Source organism: Dromiciops gliroides, chromosome 3 (assembly GCF_019393635.1).
Source record: "Dromiciops gliroides isolate mDroGli1 chromosome 3, mDroGli1.pri, whole genome shotgun sequence".
Classification (NCBI taxonomy): Eukaryota; Metazoa; Chordata; class Mammalia; order Microbiotheria; family Microbiotheriidae; genus Dromiciops; species Dromiciops gliroides.
The window spans coordinates 658,127,804-658,149,753 of NC_057863.1; the positions used below are offsets into that span (position 1 = coordinate 658,127,804).

The 21,950-nt window shown below is 44.6% G+C and overlaps 1 protein-coding gene across 1 annotated transcript in view; it reads right to left on the reverse strand.

The window, feature by feature from the left end:
- The window catches only part of LOC122748361 (leukocyte immunoglobulin-like receptor subfamily B member 3), a 42,368-nt gene extending 34,301 nt beyond the window's left edge, over positions 1–8,067 (reverse strand). Inside the window, exons 1-11 of the mRNA XM_043994011.1 lie at positions 7,987–8,067; positions 7,627–7,662; positions 7,098–7,373; positions 6,545–6,826; positions 6,188–6,241; positions 3,931–3,966; positions 3,568–3,684; positions 3,434–3,476; positions 3,291–3,328; positions 3,146–3,201; positions 2,858–2,982 (exon numbers count right to left, since the gene is read on the reverse strand). Of these exons, the coding sequence (XP_043849946.1) occupies positions 2,858–2,982; positions 3,146–3,201; positions 3,291–3,328; positions 3,434–3,476; positions 3,568–3,684; positions 3,931–3,966; positions 6,188–6,241; positions 6,545–6,826; positions 7,098–7,373; positions 7,627–7,662; positions 7,987–8,020 (1,097 nt within the window). The 5' untranslated portion in view covers positions 8,021–8,067. The remainder of the gene's footprint in view (positions 1–2,857; positions 2,983–3,145; positions 3,202–3,290; positions 3,329–3,433; positions 3,477–3,567; positions 3,685–3,930; positions 3,967–6,187; positions 6,242–6,544; positions 6,827–7,097; positions 7,374–7,626; positions 7,663–7,986) is intronic.
- Positions 8,068–21,950: the final 13,883 nt, after the last annotated feature.

The following is a 21,950-nucleotide window of genomic DNA, read 5'->3' on the forward strand; positions in this document are numbered from 1 at the left end:
TAGTGAAGTGAGCAGAACCAGGAGAATGTTGTGCACAGAGACAGCAATACCGTTTGATGAAGAACTATGAAAGACTTAACTATTCTCAACATTACAATGATCTAAGACAATCCCAAAGGACTAATAACAAAGCATGCTATCTACCTCCAAAGAAAGAATGGATATTGATTGAACACAGATTGAAACAGGCTATTTTTCACTTTGGTTTTTTCTTTTATCCAAGTTTTCTTGTACAAAATGACTAATATGGTAATATTTTACATAACTGCACATGTCTAGCCTATATCTGATTACTCACTGTCTCAAGGAGTGGGGAGGGGAGTGACAGAAGTAGGGATAGAATTTAGAACTCAAAACTTTAAATAAAAATGTTTATTGTTTTTTAAAAAACCCTACGAAATGAAGAAGAAATTTTGGAATAAATTTTCCAAAACATAGCCTCCACCCCCCAACAAAACAAAACAAAACAAAACTAATTCAAGGAGATTGGAAGCCTTGTTAACCAACATTCTTGGTGGAATATCCTCATGGTCTAGGCTCTTCCCACCAGCCCCAGTGTAACAGAATGTGACAGCTATGCTACTGGGATTCTTGTTTGTTCATCCCAACACTCCAGTTTACTAGAGACAGCCTGATTGTGCTCAGTTACAGGGTTGCTTATCTCACTGAAGTCTCAGGAGACACAGTTGGAGAAGACAGAGACACACCCTCCAAACAGACACTGATTTCAGAGAGGCAGTCATTGTAGGTACAAAATGGCTTCAATAAGTTTTAATTGTCCTCCAAAAGATGGGTGGTGATAAAAGAAGTACCCAAAGTATGATATGAACTGAGTATGGGAAGGCAGTTTATTCCTATACAGAAAGAAATGCTAATCACGGGAGAATCACAGCACACAAGGACAGGATTAAGAAGAATAACAAGGTTCAGTAATAACTTATAACTCCAGTTACAATCATTGGGAAGGCTAATGCTTAACTCTCACTAGTACATAAAACAACTTGTTAATTAATTTTTTATTATTTCACTTGTGCCACACTGCCATGTACCATCCAAATACATTGTTGGTAAATGCGTGCTGTACACATGGCCAAATTAGACATCCTAGTGACCATTCCTTTGTTTCCAGGAAGCTCTTCCTTGGCGCCTGGGACCCCCAGGCCTTTTGAAACTCATGAGATCTCCATTAGTCCTGGCCAGATCACCCTGGAATTCTTGCTGAATGAATCAATAAACCAACCAAAAAAGGCAGGGGTGCACGGCTAGATGGAGGCCAGGTGGAAGACATAGCATTCACTTCCTCACCCACTTGAGGAGCCGTGAGGGTAATCAGAAGGCTTTTACATCGGGTAAACAAACCCTTACCAATTCTTTTCAATCCTTTTTTACAACAAAATCTTGTGGTCGTTATGTGACTCACTGAAGTGATATAAATACAAAGGATGGGCCAGATGGAAGGACGTTTCTCAGAAGTGGGGTGGGACTGAACCTGGTAGATATTTTCCCATAGTTTTCATAATTCAGAGTGACTTATTAGTTGCATACTCTTGGGTCAATACTGAATCAGGACCATCACCTGTTGCTACGGGGGTCACAGAGAGCCTAGGCTGTGGGAGAGGCAAGAGCTTAAAGCTCAGAGCTTGTAGGTGGGAGGTGTGCAGTGGATATGATGTGGGATGGAATTTAGGGTCGAATTGATCGTGAGTCATCCCAAAAGAATTACAAGACTCAGTGACTCAGTTTCCCAAGTTTTATTGCAATACTGTGAGTGACCACAGGGAGAGAATCAGAAAAGTGGAAAGGTATCTCTCAAATAGTGAAAGGAAAGACAGTTATATTTATAGTATGGATAAATTGATTATGAGTCTCATTATAATAATCTCCACCTTGGGGAGGTACAGGGGAGGGCCTGGCCTACTCATTATAATAATCTCCACTTTGGGGAGGTACAGGGGAGGGCTTATCCTCATTTGGAGTTCCTGGGGTCCTAAGCCAACCCTCGAGGCGGGTACCTTTTCCAGTGGAGGTGTGTTTTGGGGGTTTACACGTCATAAGGTGAATCTGGGGACAAATTTGGCCTTTTCTGCACATGTCTCTTTCTGGTTCCCATGGCTAGTTTAAAAATATCTCTATTTTTCTTTAGAATTTCTATAGCCTTATCATTTCATCTAAGGTCATCATGGCCTCTCTCCCTCTGTCCCCGTTATGGGCCCTGATCACTGTGGGTATGAGAACTTAGCATCCTGACTTGTAAGTTATCCATTAACTGGGGTCTGACTCCCTTTTGGAGCTAATATCTGAATTAAAGCTTGGGTCTTAGGTTTTTCTATTAACCCCTTTTTGCCTCCTACATCACATAGAGTGCCAGGACCAGTCCAAATACGTCCTAGATGGATGACCTCGGTCATTTAAGCTCTATTTGTCTTAGTTTCCTCATCTATAAAATAGGAATAATAAAGCACCTACCTTCCAGTGCTTAGCACAGTGCCTGACTTATAGGAAGTGCTCTATCAATGTTAGCTGTTATTATTATTACTACTATTTCGCTTCCTCTGGAGAGTAGTGGGATGGCTGAAGGCCAGTAGGCAAATTATCTTACATTTCCTTATTGCTGATTTAATTCATTGACAAGGTGAGAGCCTGCTCAGTTTTTGGGACCTCCCTGCCAAAGGACACACACTGCTGGGCTGCTGCTCCAACAGAAATCAATTTGCTGGGTACCTCCTGGAATGGGAAAGGGTCCTAACATTGGGGTGTCTTGATGATTAGGCAGGGCAGGGTCTGCCCTCAGAAAGCAGAGGCTGGATGGGGAGGGGCTTCTTCCTCCTGGGGTCCCCTGGGCTCAGGCTGAGCTCACCTCAGGGCAGCATAGAGGCTGGGCTCCACTGGGCCAGAGCAGGGAGGTTCCTCAGCCCCAGCCCTGAGACTGGTGAGGTTCAACTGAGCATAGGTCACTTCCTGAGGGTCTTCCCGTTTGGGAACCTGACAGGAGGAGATAAAGCAGGAGGTGAGGGGCTGGAGGGGCCGATGGGGCAGGAGGGCTGAGAGGGGAAAGGACCTGAACCTCCCGGCTGGGTGTGACCTTGGGGAAGCCTCTCCCTGTCTGTTCCCTGGGGAGAGGAGGAGGGATCTGGGAGTGACTCACAGCTGTGTCCTCTTGTCTGGCCCCCTCTGTCTGTCTGTCCTCCTTCACAGCGGCATCTGGGGGCAAGAGGAGGAGGCATGAGGGACCAGGCCCAGGCTTTTCCCGCCGCCAGCACCTGCCCTCGTGCCCTGGCCCTATCACTCACACAGGGTCTCCTCCAGGGGCGTCCCAGCTGGGTCAGAGCTGGGGAACAAGAGGACACAGAAGGTTGAGGGGGAAGATCCAATAAGGTGGGTAGAATCGCTGGGAAGGGGTTCGGGGGAATTGGGGAATATCTAGGGCCCCCACCTTCTCAGGGTCTTCTTGATTTCTGCCTCTTTGTCTCTGGTCTCTGCAAGGAGAATCAGGGTCAGACTCCAGGGGGTTCAGCCAATGTCCCATCAGGCCTTTGGCCCAAGTCACACCCAGCCCCAAGGACTCACTGCGTCTAGCCTGACGTTGGCTGCGTTGTCGAAGGAGGAAGAAGAGAAGGAAGAGGAAGAGCAGGATGATGAGTGCTAACAGGCCCATCAGGATACTTGCTATGAGCCTGGGGAGACCTTGGTGTGAAATCCAAGGTACAGGGAACAGTGTTAACATCATCAGGGTACCACCATTGTGAGTGGGGGAGGGGAGATAGGTTCCCCTCTCTCTGGACAGCCCCAGAGTGGGGGAGAAGGCAGAGGAGGTGCTCAGGGGGGTATGATAGGAAATTAATGGGGCAGGAAGGAGGGAGAAACCAACCCTCAATTAACACCCAACTTAGGGCCCCCTCTACTGGCTGGGCTGGGAATCTAGTTACTCACCAAACAGCACATTGGAATGCTTTGGAGAGGAGGTTCCTAGGAATGAGGAAGGAAGCAGCGTTGTGACCCCAGCAGGACCAGCACAGAGAGCACCTAAGCTGGTAGTCAGGAAACCTGGGTTCCATTGACTGGGTGACAAGTCCCTTCCCCTTTCTGGACCTCTTTCCCAACTATTTAAAAAAAAAAAAGGGTCGTAGAGGCGCTGGATGCCATGATCTTTATTTATTTATTTATTTACTTACTTACTTATTTATTTATTCATTCATTCATTTATTCATTCATTCATTCATTCATTCATTCATTTATTTATTTATTTATTTATTTTGCGGGGCAATGAGGGTTAAGTGACTTGCCCAGGGTCACACAGCTAGTAAGTGTCAAGTGTCTGAGGCCAGATTTGAACTTAGGTCCTCCTGACTCCAGGGCTGGTACCTTATCCACTGCACCACCCAGCTGCCCCCAACACCATAATTTTTTTTTGGTATTTTTTTTTGTGGGGCAATGAGGGTTAAGTGACTTGCCCAGGGTCACACAGCTAGTGTCAAGTGTCTGAGGCTAGATTTGAACTCAGGTCCTCCTGAATCCGAAGCCAGTGCTTTATCCACCCTCCACCTAGCTGCCCCAATGCCATGATTTTTAAGGGCCTATCAGGCTGATATTGATGTAGTCTGATTCCTACAAGTCCTTATTCATTTTTGCCTCCCCTTTTCAATTTTTCTTCTATTGCTCTCATTTATTTTCCGATTTTCACCCTCTAGTACTCTGATTTAATTTGGAAAAACCTTTTAAACTTTGTTTTTAAAAACTCTTGCTCCATTTCTTCCAGAAATTTTAGTTGTTCACGTGTGTTTTTCTCTGTGGTTTTGTTTGTAGATGTTTTGGAGTGAATCTATTTTTCTGGGTTTCTGTCCTGAGTGTCCCCATCACCATAACACCTCTCTATGGTGGGATTCTTTTTGTTTGTTCATTTGCCCACTCTTCTAACCCATTTCTTGGCTTCAGATTTAATGGTAGAGCTGGGCCCTGTCTGCCATCTCCCTGAAATGCCACCCTGTATGTGTGTGTGTGTGTGTGTGTGTGTGTGTGTGTGTGTGTGTGTGTGGGTAGGTGGATTACCTCCTTGGGTGTCCTGGATCTATGATCCAGCACTGGAGAGTGAGGGGCAGAGCTTCTGGTTGGCACCTGGTCCTGCACCTTACATGAGCTTAGACCCCTCTGAGTTGGGGCTGGGGGCTCCTCTTGCCCTCATACCCAGCCTCTTCCTGTGGAATAGTCTGTGCATTCCTTTTCTGGCCTGACCCTCTGCCAACCTGGGCCTCCCTTACTCATTAAACTCCTGTGGCTCCCTATTATTTTGGGGATCAAATTTAAACTCTTTAGTCTCTCCACCCTCTCTATAATCCAGTCTAATTGACCTTATTGCTACTTCTCTCATAGCACCCTTCATCTCTCACCCATGTACTTTTTTGTTTGTTTATGAGGCAATGGGGGTTAAGTGACTTCCCCAGGGTCACACAGCTAGTAAGTGTCCAGTGTCTAATGCTGGATTTGAACTCAGGTCCTCCAGAATCCAGGGCTGGTGCTTTACCCACTGTGCCACCCGGCTGCCCCCTTACCACCCGTGTGCTTTGGCAAAGGCTGTCCTTCATCCCTGGGATATCCTCCTTTCCCACCTCTACCTCTTATAGTTTGTAGTTTCCTAAAAGTGGCCCAAGGGCCAACTTCTTAATGAGGACTAACACCTTCTTCTTCCTGCTAACAGTCATCCCCCTCCCCTTCCAATTCTCATTTTTTATTATGTATACATTTCACATATTTTAGAGGCAGTGTGGAATGATAGGTAGAGGACTGGCCTCACAGCCAAGAAGATCTGGGTTCAAGTCCAGATTCTGATTCTTCCTGGCTGGGTGACTTTGAACAAGTCATGCATTCAGTGCTTCTGGCAACTCTCTGTAGACTTAGAAGGTGGAAAGGTGGCAGCCTGCGCTGGTAGAAGGTATTTCCTCATCTGGGGGCTCTCTATACCAATGAAATCATAGGTTTAGTCTTCACTGCCCTGTTCAACACTGTTCCTCCTTCCCCCAGGTCCCACCAAACACCTCCTCCCTAATCCTTAGAGGCTGGGATCTCCCTTCTCTCTCCCCATGTCCCTTTCCTGGGGCCCTTCCTCCTGCCCCCTTGGGCTCCCTTCAGACACTGAGGATGGCTGAGATCCCCTACCCACTCCAGACTCTCAGCTATGGCTGTGCATACTCACGGCTTGGGGGCTCTGGTTCCCAGGTAACTGGGAGGCTGTGCTCATCAGGAGGTTCTGGGAATGGGGAGAGGTCAGGCAACCTAACTTGTCATGACCCCTCCTCCCAGTCCCTCCTGAGGCTCCCTGTGACCTCCCCTGTCCTAGTTCCATCTTTTGGGTGAGCAAGAGTGAGAGCAGGGCAGGGACATGTCCTCCCTCCCTCCCCTCTCCCCTATCTCCTGTCCAGGACCTCCCTGAGTCCTGGGGCACAATCCCTGGCTCCCCAGGGCTGGGTACAGAGCTGCCAGTCTGGGGCCAAGGCCATCTAGGGGACCTTGGGAGAGGATGGGGAAAGGGGCCAGACTGGGGATGTCTCACCTGTGACCCTGAGGACCAGGGGCTCACTCGGGGCTGACCACACATAGGGGGTGTCACTATCAAAAGCGTAACATCGGTAAGTTCCTCCATGGGCAGCTGTCACAGCCCAGATGGAGAAGTTGGCCAGAGTCCTTTCATAATGAGGGGTCACCTTGTCTTCTTGTTCCTTAGACATCATGAAGCCATTCAGACCATATGAAGACTGACAGTGGAGGGTCACATTGTCCCCTGGGGCCACCACAGAGCTGGGCATGGCTGAGAGGACGGGCTTGGCATACCAGCCTGGGGGACACAGAGACCCTGGTGTGACTGGGAGCACCCCTGCTCTGTGCCTAGGTCAGAGCTCAAAGGGAGAGCTGTGCCATGGAAGGGTCCACCCCCGACCCCCACCTTGGAATGATGGCCATGAGTCTTGGAGAGGTCCCTCCCCCAAGGCTGAGAGACCCCTCATGGCTGCCCATGGGAGGTTCTGAGGTGAGAATCCCATCTCTCCTGTGGCCCAGATGAGAGGGTTTGTGTCTGGAGCCCTGGGGCTGGGGGGTCCCTGGCTCACCTGTCACAATCAGCATCAGGGGGTCACTGGGCTCTGACCAGCCAGATGAGGCCCAGTATCGACAGCGGTAAAGACCAGCATGTGCTAATACTATTTCCCCCAGAGGGAAAGAAGCCTTATTCCCCTGAGGGAAGGGCGCTGCATTCCAGTAACTTCCCAGCTTCTCCAGGCTGTAACCTCTAGCCCCTGGTGGGCCCTGACACCAGAAGGTCACACGTGTCCCTATAGGTATCACATGGTCCGGCTTTGCCCAGAGGGAGGGTTTGGGGAGTGAATCTGCAAGGAAGCAGATCCCGGGGTTCCAGAAGGCCCCCTTTCCTGGGGTTGTCCTTGCCTCTCACCCCCAGCCCCCTCCCAGAGTCACCCCAGGAGGTTAGCCCAGACCCTCCAGTCAGGAGTGTCCCAGGGGATGCTGTCAGTACTGAGACAGGGGACAGATGAGGATGGACAGGAAGAGGGAGAGGGATAGAGGGGGGCAGAGGGAGAGAGAGGATGGGGAGGGGTCTGGTTGGGGGAGGGGAGAACTCACAGTCCTGTGCCTCCAGCCTCTCACTCAGACACAGTCCTGTCAGAGAGGCCCCCATCAGCCCTGCCCACAATCCTCAGCCTCCCCTCCAAAGCTCTGGGTGGGGGATGGGAGGTGGGGGAGGAGCAGGGTGCAGCCTGAGATAACAGGACCTGGGGGAGGGGCCTGGATCCAGAAGGGGCTGCTGGACCTCCTGGTTTGGGGTTCTAGCTCTGACAGACCTCAGGGGAGTCACTTCCTCCCTCTGGGCTTGTTTCCTTCAGTGTAAAATGGGGGAGGAGGAGGAGGGGATGGTCTCCAAGGCTGCTCCCCCCCTGATGGCCCCACACCAGGAACATGGAGTCCTCCCTCCCCAGGACTTACCAAGGCACAGCAGGGCAGGGAGCCAGGGAGACATGGTGGCCGCCAGGGCTGGACTGGAAGCTGGTGGCCCAGCCTGGGGACAGAACCAGCCCAGCCCTGATTTGCCTAACTGCCCCCCTCCCTTAGCTGAGTAGCTTCTTCCTCTTTACAATTTACCAGTCAGACAAGGGAGGGGCCTGGGGACTGACTGTTCCTAAGGAACTCTGTTGGTCCCACTGGGACCCAGGCATTGGGGCATCAGGAAGCCCCAGGGGAGAGGAGGGTCTGCCCCAGTCACTGTAGGTCCCTGACCTGGCCCTTTCCCCCACCCCCCAGTCAAAGCAGTGGGAGTGGGCATGTGTGGTCTCTAGTTCCTTCCCTCGTCTAGGATTCCAGGACGTTTCTCCCCCACACACCTCTCCATTCCAGCCTCCACAGGCCTTTGCACAGCCCCCAACTGGTGCCACTGGGGGCAGCAGGGAGCTGCAGGGCTGAGGGGGCACTGAGGCATCAGTGCCAGGTGAGGGTGCTGGCCTTCCCCAGCTCCCTCCAGCCTGGCTTTCCTCCCAGCCCACCAAGAGAGGCTGGTGTGGAGTAGGGGAGAGCCAGCTTGTCCAGGCTCTGCTCCCTCGCAGCCCGCCCTTGTCACCAGCCTGGGGTCATTTCCAGGCATGACTGAATCCTGGCTTCCTCTGCCAGGCTGGACCAGTGCAGTGCCCCCTCTCATGCTCCCTCCCATGACTAGGTGTGCTCTCTCTCCATCCCCTCCCCGTTGCCTGCTGGGCCTAGACTCTCTGCAGGGCAGTGGGTTTTAAGAAGCCACAGGATGTGCCCTCTGGTACACTTTCCTGCCTTGGGTGGTGTGAGATCTTCCTCTGAGGGTGCCCCTTTGTCTTCTTCCTTGTTACTGAAGAAACTTTCTATGGTCTTCATCTTTCTCTGTCGGCTCATCTTGCCTTTCTTTTACTTGACTTTTAGCTCCTTAAAGTGGGGCACTGTTTCCAGGCTGCAGTATCCCAAACTTAAGTCCCAGGTGGTATGATTTAAGGAGAATCAGGTTCTTCCCTCGCCCAGCCTGTTTCCTGGTCCTAGATGACCCCAGACCAACTTGCCAATCAACCAGCTTTGTGCGTTGTGGTTGTTAGCTCCGACGAGCCTGTGCCCCTCCACCACCTGGGCCACTTCTACTCGAGCCTACCACCTGGTTCTCAGTAGGGGTGTAAAATCCAAGTTCTGCCTCAGCACCAGCAGAGACCCCTGTAGTCTCTCCCCTGCCCAGGGCTCAGCCCACTCATCAGACTGTGAGCTTAGTTCCAGATGACACTGGTGCTTCAGCTGATTCAGAGGCTCTGGGGGTCTCCTTCTCTGGTGAGGACTTCCTGAGACTGGATCTGTGTCAGGGTGACTGTGGGTTTGGGCCTGACTCCTGTATCAACACAACAGCTCCCTCCTTCTGACCTTCCAAGCTGTTCTTGGTTAGAAGATGATTTCAGCACATTCTTCTGTGAGTTTTGCTGCTCCGGGCATTTTCCTATGACCTTATTTGGATGTTTTTTGGATACAATACAGATCTCAATACAAATTGGTACAGTCTCTCAAATTCTACTCCCCCAATAACTATTCCATTCAGTAAAAGCTACCTTAAATCTTATGGTTCTGATCTAACAATAAGAGGAATATCACAATCAAGGTCTCATAGTTTACCTGAACCTTAAAGAATTTATAACACGTGTCCCCATATTGTTTACAGCTTTATCTAATTCTATCTTTAATTATTTATTTATTTATTAATTTTTTTTTTTTTTGCGGGACAATGGGGGTTAAGTGACTTGCCCAGGGTCACACAGCTAGTAGTACATGTCAAGTGTCTGAGACCGGATTTGAACTCAAGAAATCCTGAATCCAGGGCTGGTGCTTTATCCACTGCGCCACCTAGCTGCCCCCTTCTAATTCTATCTTTAACAAATATTATTAACAACAGGCTGAAAGGTTACTACTACCTTGATACCTGCAGGCTATAAGTTAAATGTTTCAAAATACCACAGAAGGCAGAACTCTTAAATCTTTCCAAATTACATATATATCTATTCGATCTTATTTCTCCAAAAATTCTTACTCAATTGTTTAAGATCTAATCCTCACATAAAACTTAGATCACAGAATACCTTTATAAGAAGATGACCACAAATGAACTTACATAAAAGTTACCAAGTTAACTTCAGGGGCAGCTAGGTGGCGCAGTGGATAGAGCACTGGCCTTGGATTCAGGAGGACCTGAGTTCAAATACAGCCTCAGACACTTTACACTTACCAGCTGTGTGACCCTGGGCAAATCACTTCACCCCAATTGCCTCGCCAAAAACAAAACCAAAAAACCAAGTTAACTTCAATTGTAGTAAAAGATTTAGGATTACACTTAAGCAATTAATTTCAAAAGAGTGCATATCAAATAAGTTGTCCATAATGTTTGTATTACAAGACATGCTCTATAGACAGATGTTATTTCCACGTTACATAGTTGTTGTTATTTTTTGTTTTTGTTTTTTTTTTGTTTTTTTTTAGTGAGGCAATTGGGGTTAAGTGACTTGCCCAGGGTCACACAGCTAGTAAGTGTTAAGTGTCTGAGGCCGGATTTGCACTCAGGTACTCCTGACTCCAGGGCCGGTGCTTTATCCACTTCGCCACCTAGCTGCCCCTCCACATTACATAGTAAACTTAAAAAGAATTGACTTCTTAACCTAAAGACTAGGGTGTATAAGAAAAACAAAACTAAGAATGAGAACACCTACCCAAAAGGGATATTCAAAAAGTCTATTTTTTTTTCCTATACCACCCAAAGAAAAGTTAGAAGGAAGGAAAGTTGCAACTCAATTTTTAACTTTAAATGGCATCAGGGTAAGAGTTAGATGTGTTTTTCTTAAGTTGACTTGCATATAACAAAATTTATAGAACTAATTTCTTAAAGAGAAGCACACAAAAGAACAATTAAGCAACTACTCAATATTTGAAGAATTAGTGCATGTTGAAATCAACAACTGTTCTCTCCACTAATGTAAATGCAATTTCAGCACTGTCATTTAGCATGGACAGTAACAAAAATAGCAACAGATACTGTAAAGTTAAAGTGATAGTTTGTTTTAAAATATATATATGTTACTATTATATTTGTATCTTGTTGTGTTTAGTTAAGCCTTCTGAACCTGTTGGAAAGTTTTATTTTAAAATTCACAAAGCCAATCTCAATCAGCAACACTTTTTTGTGGGGCTGCTTGCTCATGTATAATTTCCTTCATGTATTTTGGAAATTAGGGGGAAAAAGCAGTATATTTTGTTAAGTTCTAGAAGGAAAATTGATGCCCCAAAGCCCTGGGTGTAAAAGATGCTCAAGTTTATCACAATATTATAAGAGTATTTTTGTGAGAGAAACTAACTTACAAATTGTCATGGGATGGAATAAGTTCTGTCAGTTTGTAAGCTCCAAAGGGGCAGGAACTATGTCTTAATTATTTTTGTTTCTCCCTTAGCACCTGCACAGTGCTTTGAACATAGTAGGCGCTTAATAAATGGTTGTTGAATGGAAAAAAAAAAGAATTGACTTTTGGGGGTGGCTAGGTGGCACAGTGGATAAAGCACAGGCCCTGGATTCAGGAGTACCTGGGTTCAAATCCAGCCTCAGACATTTGACACTTACAAGCTATGTGACCCTGGGTAAGTCACTTAACCCTCATTGTCCCGCAAAAAAAAAAAATTGACTTTTCATCAGGTGTAACAAAACATTCTGTAAGTTACCCTCCTCTAAGAAAACTGGTTGCATTAGAATTCTTTTCTTCAAAATAAGCTTAAGATGTTCCTGATTCAGTTTTAAAATGCATAACTAATAACGGATAAATGACAAGGCTAAATGCTTATACATTCTAGTTGTTTAGAATCTGAAAGGGACTAGAATTTCTAAGCCAAATAGCTTGAATCTTATACCTGCATCTCACACAGATATTACAGTATTAACCTAGGGATGAAGAGACAATATTTTGTTCATGCTAATCAAGGGACATGGTTATAGGAATCTGCCATAAAAGAAGAGAGGCAGTGCTATCAGGGAACAATATTTCCCCAAACTCCATATGTCCATTTCAGGCAGAAGTTCTGCAGATAGTCAATGTAGTGTGCCAGACTTAAAATCATCCAGGTGGGAGAGTTTATATTCCATGTGTAACATCTGGGGAAACTGAATCAGGAGACGCCTACCTGAGCCTTTGCCAAAAAGTTGGTCTCCCAGCCTTTCCCAAGAGAACTCCACCTACAGTGCATACATGTAAAAACCCCATAGAGTTCCTGGCATCATGGGTCCTTGATGGTCATCACTGGAGTCAGACTCAGAAAAATAATAATGTCTTAAAATAGCAAGTTCCAATAATCAGTACTAAAAGTGAACTCACTTCTCAAGGATCATATATCCTATGTAGCAAGCATTACCTATGTTTGCACCCATGTTAAATTGATGCTTTTCATCCCTGAGTTAGCCCTACACAAATGAATCTGCCTTGAGATGCTCAATAACAAGCAATGGTTGAAATAAGTGTAAACAATCCCAAATTGCATACTGGGAATAAACTAGAAAATGTCCAGCTCAACCACAGAGGGTACAGCTTAGTGGAGTAATTTAGATGCTCTAGTATTAATTTAATAACCAATTGCAATAACAAACTTCTACTTTGTCTACTCTTATAATAGAAATATGCCGTGAGAGTTACAAGGACACATCAAACCTAAGAATGAAACTCAAATATTCAGGGTCCTAGGAAAGCTTTTTCCATCAACTAATAAAATCTCACAAATTGCAGTAGCTTTGGACATAATTGTTATCAATATGAAGTTGTATTTGCAACAAATTAGCTTACAAATAAGATAGCAGACCTTCGAAATCACACAAGTGTTAATTGAACATGCACACATTATGTCCTGAGAATATATATTTCTTTAAGAAACAGCTTAAAATTTATTCTGGTGTTAAAAGGAATATTCACCAAACTTTCATGAGATAAAATGCTTTTAAAAAGATAAATCTCTCTTTCCATTTTTCCGAAAATATAATCACACAATTCAATTGAAAACAGTAAAATCTTACATACTTGCATTCTGCTCATATCTTCTTCTTCTTCTTTTTTTGTGGGCAATGAGGGTTAAGTGACTTGCCCAGGGTCACACAGCTAGTAAGTGTCAAGTGTCTGAGGCCAGATTTGAACTCAGGTCCTCCTGAATCGAGGGCCGGGGCTTTATCCATTGCTTTACCTAGCTGCCCCCTGTTCGTATCTTCTAGTTGCAACAAGAAATAAAATTTTTACTATAAGACATACACATGTAAGAGGTTTCACATAACAACTTTCACCACAGACAATACTATTGTTTACCAATGTATACACTATAAGAAAATCTAGAAACATAATACCTTAAAGCATTAGGAATTTTTAAAACTGGAAACAAAACCCATTAATTACTACTCAGGTGTTCTCAATTCAGTTGCATGGGGTTTTTTGTTTGTTTTTTAATGGGCCTAGCACACCCCAGAAGTTCCCCCGGATCAAATCAAAAAGCTCTCCTTGAGAAACCAAACCAAAGGACAGACACACCCAAAGAGACAAGCAGCAAAGGATCTGGACTAAGTTAACTCCAGGACCACCCTTCACTCCAGCTTCCCCCACCCCTTGGGATGACAAGACCAGGTGTGGCTGCCCCCCTCCCCACCCCCCCTTCCCGTAGCTTGAGGGGGAGAGAGATGGCTCGAGAAATCTAGAGCCGCCCCTCACCTAACCTCCCTCAGCCACCACCAGTGGGGGATAGTCCTCCCCCAACAAGGGAACCCTTCACAGTCAGATGACGACCCCACCAGACCACCACCATCTGTCCTCCACAAAAGTTTCTGCTTGTCTCCCGATCAGGAAGAAAGGCATCCCAGAGAGCCACCTCTGTGTCATGCTCTCTCCTCATGAGAAGTCCAGGGACCTCTCTCCTGGCTTCCCCTCCCCAGCCCCCAAATAAACCATTATTTCACTCCAATTGGATTTATGTGTAAGAGGGTACAATTCTTCAAAGAGGAATTCCTAAGAACCCCTATATCAACCCCCCATCAATTTTCCCCATAACATTTTTGCTCTATACTTTACACAGAAAATCATTTATATAACACTTACCCTATGCTAAGCACTACCCTGGGAGGTAAGCTTTATTACAGAAAAGTAAAGTGAAACAGAATTGTCTTGGGGACATACAGCTAGTAGATTTCTTTTTCTTTTTTTTTTTTTTGGTGAGGCAATTGGGGTTAAGTGACTTGCCCAGGGTCACACAGCTAGTAAGTGTTAAATGCCTGAGACTGGATTTGAACTCAGGTCCTCCTGACTCCAGGGCCCGTGCTCTATCCACCGTGCCACCTAGCTGCCCCTAAATTTCTTAACCAAATCTTAATTTACCATACTAATCCTGATAGAAGAATACACATTCAGACCACGTTATTTCTTTTAGGGCAAATTTTGGCTTAAATCAAATGAACTGTGAATTGATAATAATTAATGGTAATATTTTAATGCTCTGAAAAATATTATCATTATATTTCCTCCTTTTCTCTAAGGAGGTAGGACCTCCCATCCCACCTTTGATACTTAGGCACATTAACCCATAACCATACCATATCCAATACTTACATTAGATTTCATGTCTTTCTAGAGATTTATCCTAAAAGGTGGCTAGACTAAATTAAGTAGATTTTTTTTTTTTGCGGGGCAATGGGGGTTAAGTGACTTGCCCAGGGTCACACAGCTAGTAAGTGTTAGGTATCTGAGGCTGGATTTGAACTGAGGTACTCCTGACTCCAGGGCCAGTGCTTTAACCACTGTGCCATCTAGCTGCCCCCAATTAAGTAGATTGTTATCTAACCTTTACTAGTTGGAAACTGAAGACAGAATTTGAAAGTAAAAGGTTCTTACTATGCCCACTTCACAGAAAATCATTCTTACCTACTTTCTTACAATATCTCTAATACAATGAACTATGAACTGTTAGGTTCTTTTCTTTTACATGTTACAAATACAAATAACTTCAAAATGAGACCAGAATTGATTCAACTACACCTGAATATATTTTCCGAATGATATCCTATAGAATCTCAACTGATAATTTCATCTTAGTATTAATTCACCCAAGAACTATTTGTTCCAAGCATTTCATATTTTAACAGATTTTACTTGACTTTAGTTTTTATGAATTCCCAAATTTCTTAACTAGATGGCCCAATCTAATTCACCGACCTTTTGATTTTTTTTCTCTTACTGACAGAAACTCTTCCTTTGTTGGTAAGCCTGTCAACTTTTTAAAAAAAAAACAGCGAAACTACCTTTCTATAGTCACTGAAATGACCCTTTTTCTTTCTTTACTTTCTCTCTAGTTAAAAAAAAAAACAATTAAAAAATTAGTATTTTAATGGCATATTCAGCTTTCTAAATAGTTTTCAAGATATTGTTAGAGCAGCATTTTCTTTTTGCCCTCCTCCTACTTCCTTAACATAGCCACAGCATGGGCTTCTAAATTCCAAGCACAAAATTACATTTTTGACAGAAACTTGAACACATAAGACAATTTTACATCAGACACTCGTAAGACACAGAGAGACACATGAAACACAATCCCAAGCAATTTCTATTTCCTTGAAGCTTCCTTCCTCAGTTCTTTTCCATCCCGCACTTTCATTCCCTTGTCAGGGAAGGGAAGGGAGAGAGAAGAGGAAAGAGAAAAATAAAATTTTCTTTGCCTTTTAACTTTTGGGGGGGCAGGGGGGCAATGGGGGTTAAGTGACTTGCCCAGGGTCACACAGCTAGTAAGTGTCAAGTGTCTGAGGCCAGATTTGAATTCAGGTTCTCCTGAATCCAGAGCCAATGCTTTGTCCATTGTGTCACCTAGCGGTCCCCTGCCTTTTAACTTTTAAACAATTCTTGTGCACATAAAAAAACCAAAATACATGTTTTCCAACCATTTGCAAAGCAACAGATCCACAAGGGGGTCCAGCTAAACCAGATAATTTGAAATTTATATGCCCCAACCCTTTACCCCGAGACACTTCCAGCCCCAAGAGACAGCCTGTGATGGTGCCCAATGTTCTCCGGATCCCCTCCATGGCACAGCCCCCCCCCCCCCGAGCCAAACAATTCAAGGCCGGAAACTGTCCCAGGCCGTGTAGCTCGGTGGCCAGACCCCCCCTAAAAAACATCCTTTCCTGAAACCTCCACACACTACAAACAACTCTTGATGCCAAGCCACTCCACCACAAAAGATGCGAAAGGTAGCAATATATATCAAAATCTTAGGTACTAGCTGCCCACCAGATCCCTCCTCTCCCCCCATAGCAGACCCTGCCATGCAGAAAGAGGAGTGGGGGGGGGGGCTTTAGAACACATGATGTCCTCCATTCTGATTTTAGCTCCCTGTAACCATTTTGAAAATTAAAAATTAAAAAGAATCCACCAGACTATTATACCCAAATTTAAAACTCATTCATCCCAAAATATTTTGTCCTGTTTCAATCACTTTCTGGTTCTTCTCAGATAATTGTGGGTAAGCACTTTTAAAGGACAGAATACATTTTTTTCCTTTCAGGTTTTTTTACTGTCAGTACAAACAGGGTTCAATTTCTTTCTACTTGCTTAATCTATTCCCTACTAAGGGCTGTCTTTTAGGGATTTCTGAGAGGCCACTTTTACTCGGTTCCTTCAACACCATCCTTGGTGACTTTTCTAATTTGGGGGAGCTCCCTATAATCTAAGACTTTGGATTTGAACTGACTGGCCCCACTAGAGTTTTACCTCGAACCCCTGCTTTTTTTTTAACCACCCAGCCTACAGACTTGAACTGCTTGGTTCTACTGGGGTTTTGACTCAAACCACCCCAGCTTTTTAACCACTCAGGAAGTACTCATCAGCCCTTTTCTCCCATGGGATCCATGCACACAGACTTACATGGCTTGAAATTTCTCCTTGATCTGATAAATTCTCACCCCTTTTGGATAAATTCTTACCCCTACTCCCCACCCCTGAGCATGCTTAATCCTTCTATGTTTGCAACATCTCTGCCCACCTGAGTTCCTCCTCCATTCAACAGGAGTCAGGCCTCCAGGGGGCCTCTGGGCTCCAACAATCCACTCGACCACTGATAATATCCTGTTGAAAGAGTGCTGGAACCCAGAAGGCCCCTGTAGCTAAAAATGACTCCTTTATCTCAGTGGGACCTCCAAATTGTGAGAAAAATGACTCCTGCCCAATAATTCCCTGGAACTCAGTGGTGGTGATGTGTCAGAGGCTCATTCATTGTCATTCTCATGAGAATGGGCAGCCCAATGTGCCCTGGTGGATCTCAAAAATGGAGGCTCGAAGGCCCCGTTTTTATCCCCTAATCCCTGATGTGAAATGGCCCCTCCCCTTCTTCATCACTGCTCTAATTACTCAAAGGTTAAAATCTAGCTAATATTCCCACCCCTCTGCCTCAACTTTCCCAGGGGAAATTTTCTCTGATTTAACCCTCATCTGTGAATATTAGCATTTGAGCGTCTGCTTCTACTTTTCCCAGGGGAAGTTTAGCCTCTGAATTAACTCTCATTGAGAGGAGACAATTGCCCAATTTCTCACAGTTCTACACAGATTAATTATCTTAAGCTCAAGGTATTCCTAAAACTCTACCTTATGAGCCCCCATCAATGGGCTTACTTTTCACTAGTTGACCAGAAGATATAATTAGCTTAAAGTAAAGGCAATTGTTAATAAGAAAAAGAAATTAAAGGAATTAGAATAGGTAATGAGGAAACAAAACTATCACTCTTAGCAGATGATGTGATGTTATACTTAGAAAATCCTAGAGACTCAACTAAAAAGGTATTTCAAATTATTAACAACTTTAGCAAAGTTTCGGGATACAAAATAAACTCACACAAGTCATCAGCATTTCTATCTGTAGCAACAGATAGAAAGAGAAATTCCATTTAAAGTAATGGTAGATAATATAAAATAGTTGGGCGTCTACCTGCCAAGACAAACCTAGGAACTGTATGACCAGAACTATAAAACACTTTTCACCCAAATAAAGTCAGATCTAAACAACTGAAAAAATATTAATTGTTCAGGATGAGCCAATATGATAAAAATGACAATCCTACTTAAGCTAATTTATTTATTTAGTGCTGTACCAATCAAATTATCAAAAATATTTTATAGAGCTAGAAAAAATAATAATCAAATTTATTTGGAAAAACAAAAGATCAAGGATATCAAGGGAACCAATGAAAAAGTACTAAAGAAAGTGGTTTAGCAGTACCAGAACTCAAAGTGTATTATGAAGTGGTAATTATCAAAACTATCTGCTACTGGCTAGGAAATAGAGAGGTGGATCAGTATTACATGGGGTTGGGACATATTAAAGAATTAAGGGACTATTAAAATTTAAACTGGCCAACTAGCTATCAGGATTGACACACCTAAGCAGTAAGGCTAGATTAAATTCAATAGCAGGAAAGTCAGTTAGGTGTGGCTACTACCTGAGCTAGGAGACAGAGATAACTCCAGAGGTTAGGACTATCATTCCAAAAGAAAATTCTCTCTCTCAGGAATCTTTCCCCCACCCCACCCCCAAAGGGAACTTTCCATAGTCAGGTGGTCACCCCATCCATTCCCCCACAATCTGTCCACTATAAAAGCTTTGGCCTATCTTCTGTTGAATGAGCAAGATGTCTCTAAGATATCTCCTCACCTCAAAGGAACCTCTTGGTCACTTTCTCTAAGCACCCAAATAAAAGACTATTTTGTTCTAATTGGATTATGTTTGAGAGAGTATAATTCTTTAAAGAGGACCACCAGGAAGCTAGGTGGCTCAGTGGATAAATCACCAGCCCAGGATGTAGGAAGAACTTTCACTTACTAGCTGTGTGACTCTGGGCAAGTCACTTTGATGTGGGCCGGAATTTGGGGTCAAATTGATCATGAGTCGTCCCAAAAGTATTACGAGACTCAGTGACTCGGTTTCCCAAGTTTTATTGCAATACTGTGAATGACCACAGGGAGAGAACCAGAATAGTAGAAAGTTATCTCTCAAACAGTGAAAGAAAAGACAGTTTATAGTATGGATAAATTGATTATCAGTCTCATTATAATAATCTCCACCTTGGGGAGGTACAAAGGAGGGACTGTCCTACTCATTATAATAATCTCCACCTTGGGGAGGTACAGGAGAGAGTTTATCCTAATTTGGAGTTCCTGGGGTCCTAAACCAACCCCTGAGGTGGGTACCTTTTTCAGTGGAGGTGTGTTTTGGGGGTTTACATGTCATAAGGTGAATCTGGGGACAAATTTGGCCTTTTCTGTGCATGTCCTTTCTGTTTCCCATCACTAGTTTCACATTTTCCATTAGAATTTCTATACCCTGTCTTGTGTCTTATTGTCATATGGCCTAACCCTTCATGGTCCCAATACAATGGGTATTGATCACTGTAGGTATGATAACCTAGCATCCTGACTTGTAAGTTATCCATTAACTGGGGTCTGACTCCCTTTTGGAGCTAATATCTGAATTAAAGCTTGGGTCTTGGGCTTTTCTGTTAACCCTTTTTTTACTTCCTACATCAGTAGTCACCCCATCTACCAGCTATAAAAGCTTTTGCCTTTCTTCTGTTCTAGGAGAAAGATATCTCAGAGAATCATGTCTCTGAACCATCTCCCCTTGAGGTGAAGTCTTTGACTTCCCTCTTGGTCACTTTCTCTAAGTACCTAAAGAAAAGACTATTTTATTCTAAAATGGACTGTGTGTGAGAGGGTATAATTCTTTTTCTTTTTTTTTTTTTGAGGGTTAAGTGACTTGCCCAGGGTCACACAGCTAGTAAGTGTCAAGTGTCTAATGCTGGATTTGAACTCAGGTCCTCCTGAATCCAGGGCCAGTACTTTATCCACTGTGCTACCTAGCTGCCCTCTTCTTTCCTTTCGACACAAAACCCAGAGGTAAGAACTTCTTGTTTATTCTCTCTCTCCCTCCTGACCCTATCCCTTGCTCATGTTCACAGAGGGGTAATGGGGGTCAGTTTTTGCATGTGATGGTGATGGGCAGCTCAGCATCTCCCTCCTTCTCCAAAAGCTTGGCCTGATATCCAAACCATGTTTGGACCTTCCCCGGGGGCAGAGAGAATATTTAGAGGGATTTCCCTTTGGGTGATTCTGAACAATTGAGCTAAAATTGACCTTGGAACTTGGAAACTTGAGAAAAAACAATTGGTCTCATTTTGCATTAGAGAAAGCTCTCATGGTCTTAAGCCATCCCAGCCCCTACCCCGCTGGCAGTAGGCTTTAGTTTTCTATCTTGTCTTACCTGTGTTTATGTGTCTATCAATTGCCATGATTGTGTGTCTGCACAGAAAGTTGTTGCTTACAAATTTCATCCCTGCAAAACCATGAGAAGGGTGAGTCTGATGGATTCTTTTAAATTTCCAAAATAGTTACAGGGTACTTGAATCAAAATGGAGGACACCACATGTCCTAAAGTCCCACTTTTGCCATGTGGCAGCTTCTGCTATAGAGCTGAGCCCCTCCCTTTCCTCAAGGCTATTTCTTCTTCGATGGGAGGAGAGCGATCTGATAACATCTAGTGCCTAAAGATTCAGTATGGGGTAGCTAGGTGGCGCAGTGGATAGAGCATTGGCTCTGGAGTCAGGAGGACCTGAGTTCAAATCTGGCCTCAGACACTTAATACTTACTAGCTGTGTGACCCTGGGCAAGTCACTTAACCCCAATTGCTTCACCAACAAAAAAAAGAAAGAAAGAAAAGATTCAGTATGGGTGAAATCTGTTATATACTGCCACTTTTAAAACCTTTTGTGGTGGAATAGTTTAAAATCGGGAATTATTTGTAATGTGTAAAAGATGCAAGGGGGCAGCTAGATGGTGCAGTGGTTAAAGCACCGACCCTGGACTCAGGAGTACCTGAGTTCAAATCCGGCCTCAGACACTTGACACTTACTAGCTGTGTGACCGTGGGCAAGTCACTTAACCCCAATTGCCTAAAAAAACCCCCAAAAAAACCAAAACAAAAGATGCAAAGAAAAACATTTTTTAAAAATGTGTCTAACTGGGGCAGCTGGGTGGCGCAGTGGATGGAGCACTGGCCCTGGAGTCAGGAGTACCTGAGTTCAAATCTGGTCTCAGACAGTTGACACTAGCTGTGTGACCCTGGGCAAGTCACTTAACCCCAATTGCCTCACTAAAATAAAAGCGTCTAACCATTGAACCACACTGCCCTAAGACCAGCTTTTAGATTTGATTTAATTACTTAACTCTGGTAAAGTGAGCTATGCCCTATCTGTATGAAGGCTTGCGGCTGCAAAAGCCTTGAAAAAAAAAGCCACTGAAGAAAAGGGGGGAATGGCTACACTTTAACTTGACTCTTTATCTGACAAGTTTCTAAGGTATGGTCTCAGTTCTTTAAAGAAAAGGAGTAAAGGAATTTTAAACATTAGCTGGGAATCTGAGTTTACCTGTTATTATGGGGAAATAGGTGGGGGGGTTGGGATAGGGGTAGGGGTCCTTAGGAATTCCTCTTTAAAGAATTACAGCCTCTTGCACATAAATCCAATAGAATGAGATAATAGTTTATTTAGGGGCTGGGGAAAGGAAACCAAGAGAGAAGTCCTTGGACTTCTCATGGGGAGAAGGCATAGCACAGAGGCGTGGCTCTGAGATACCTCTCTCCTCTAAAAGGACACAGGCAGATACTTTTATAAGGGACTGATGGGAGTGATCATCTAACTGTTGAAAGTTCCCTTATTGGGGGAGGACCATCCCCAACTGGTGGTGGCTGGGGGAGTTGGGTGAGGGGTGGCTGTAGATCTCTCAAGCCATCTCTCTCTCCTCAAGCCACAAAGGCAGCCACCACACCTAATCTTATCTCCCCAGGGGTGGGGGAGACTGGAATAA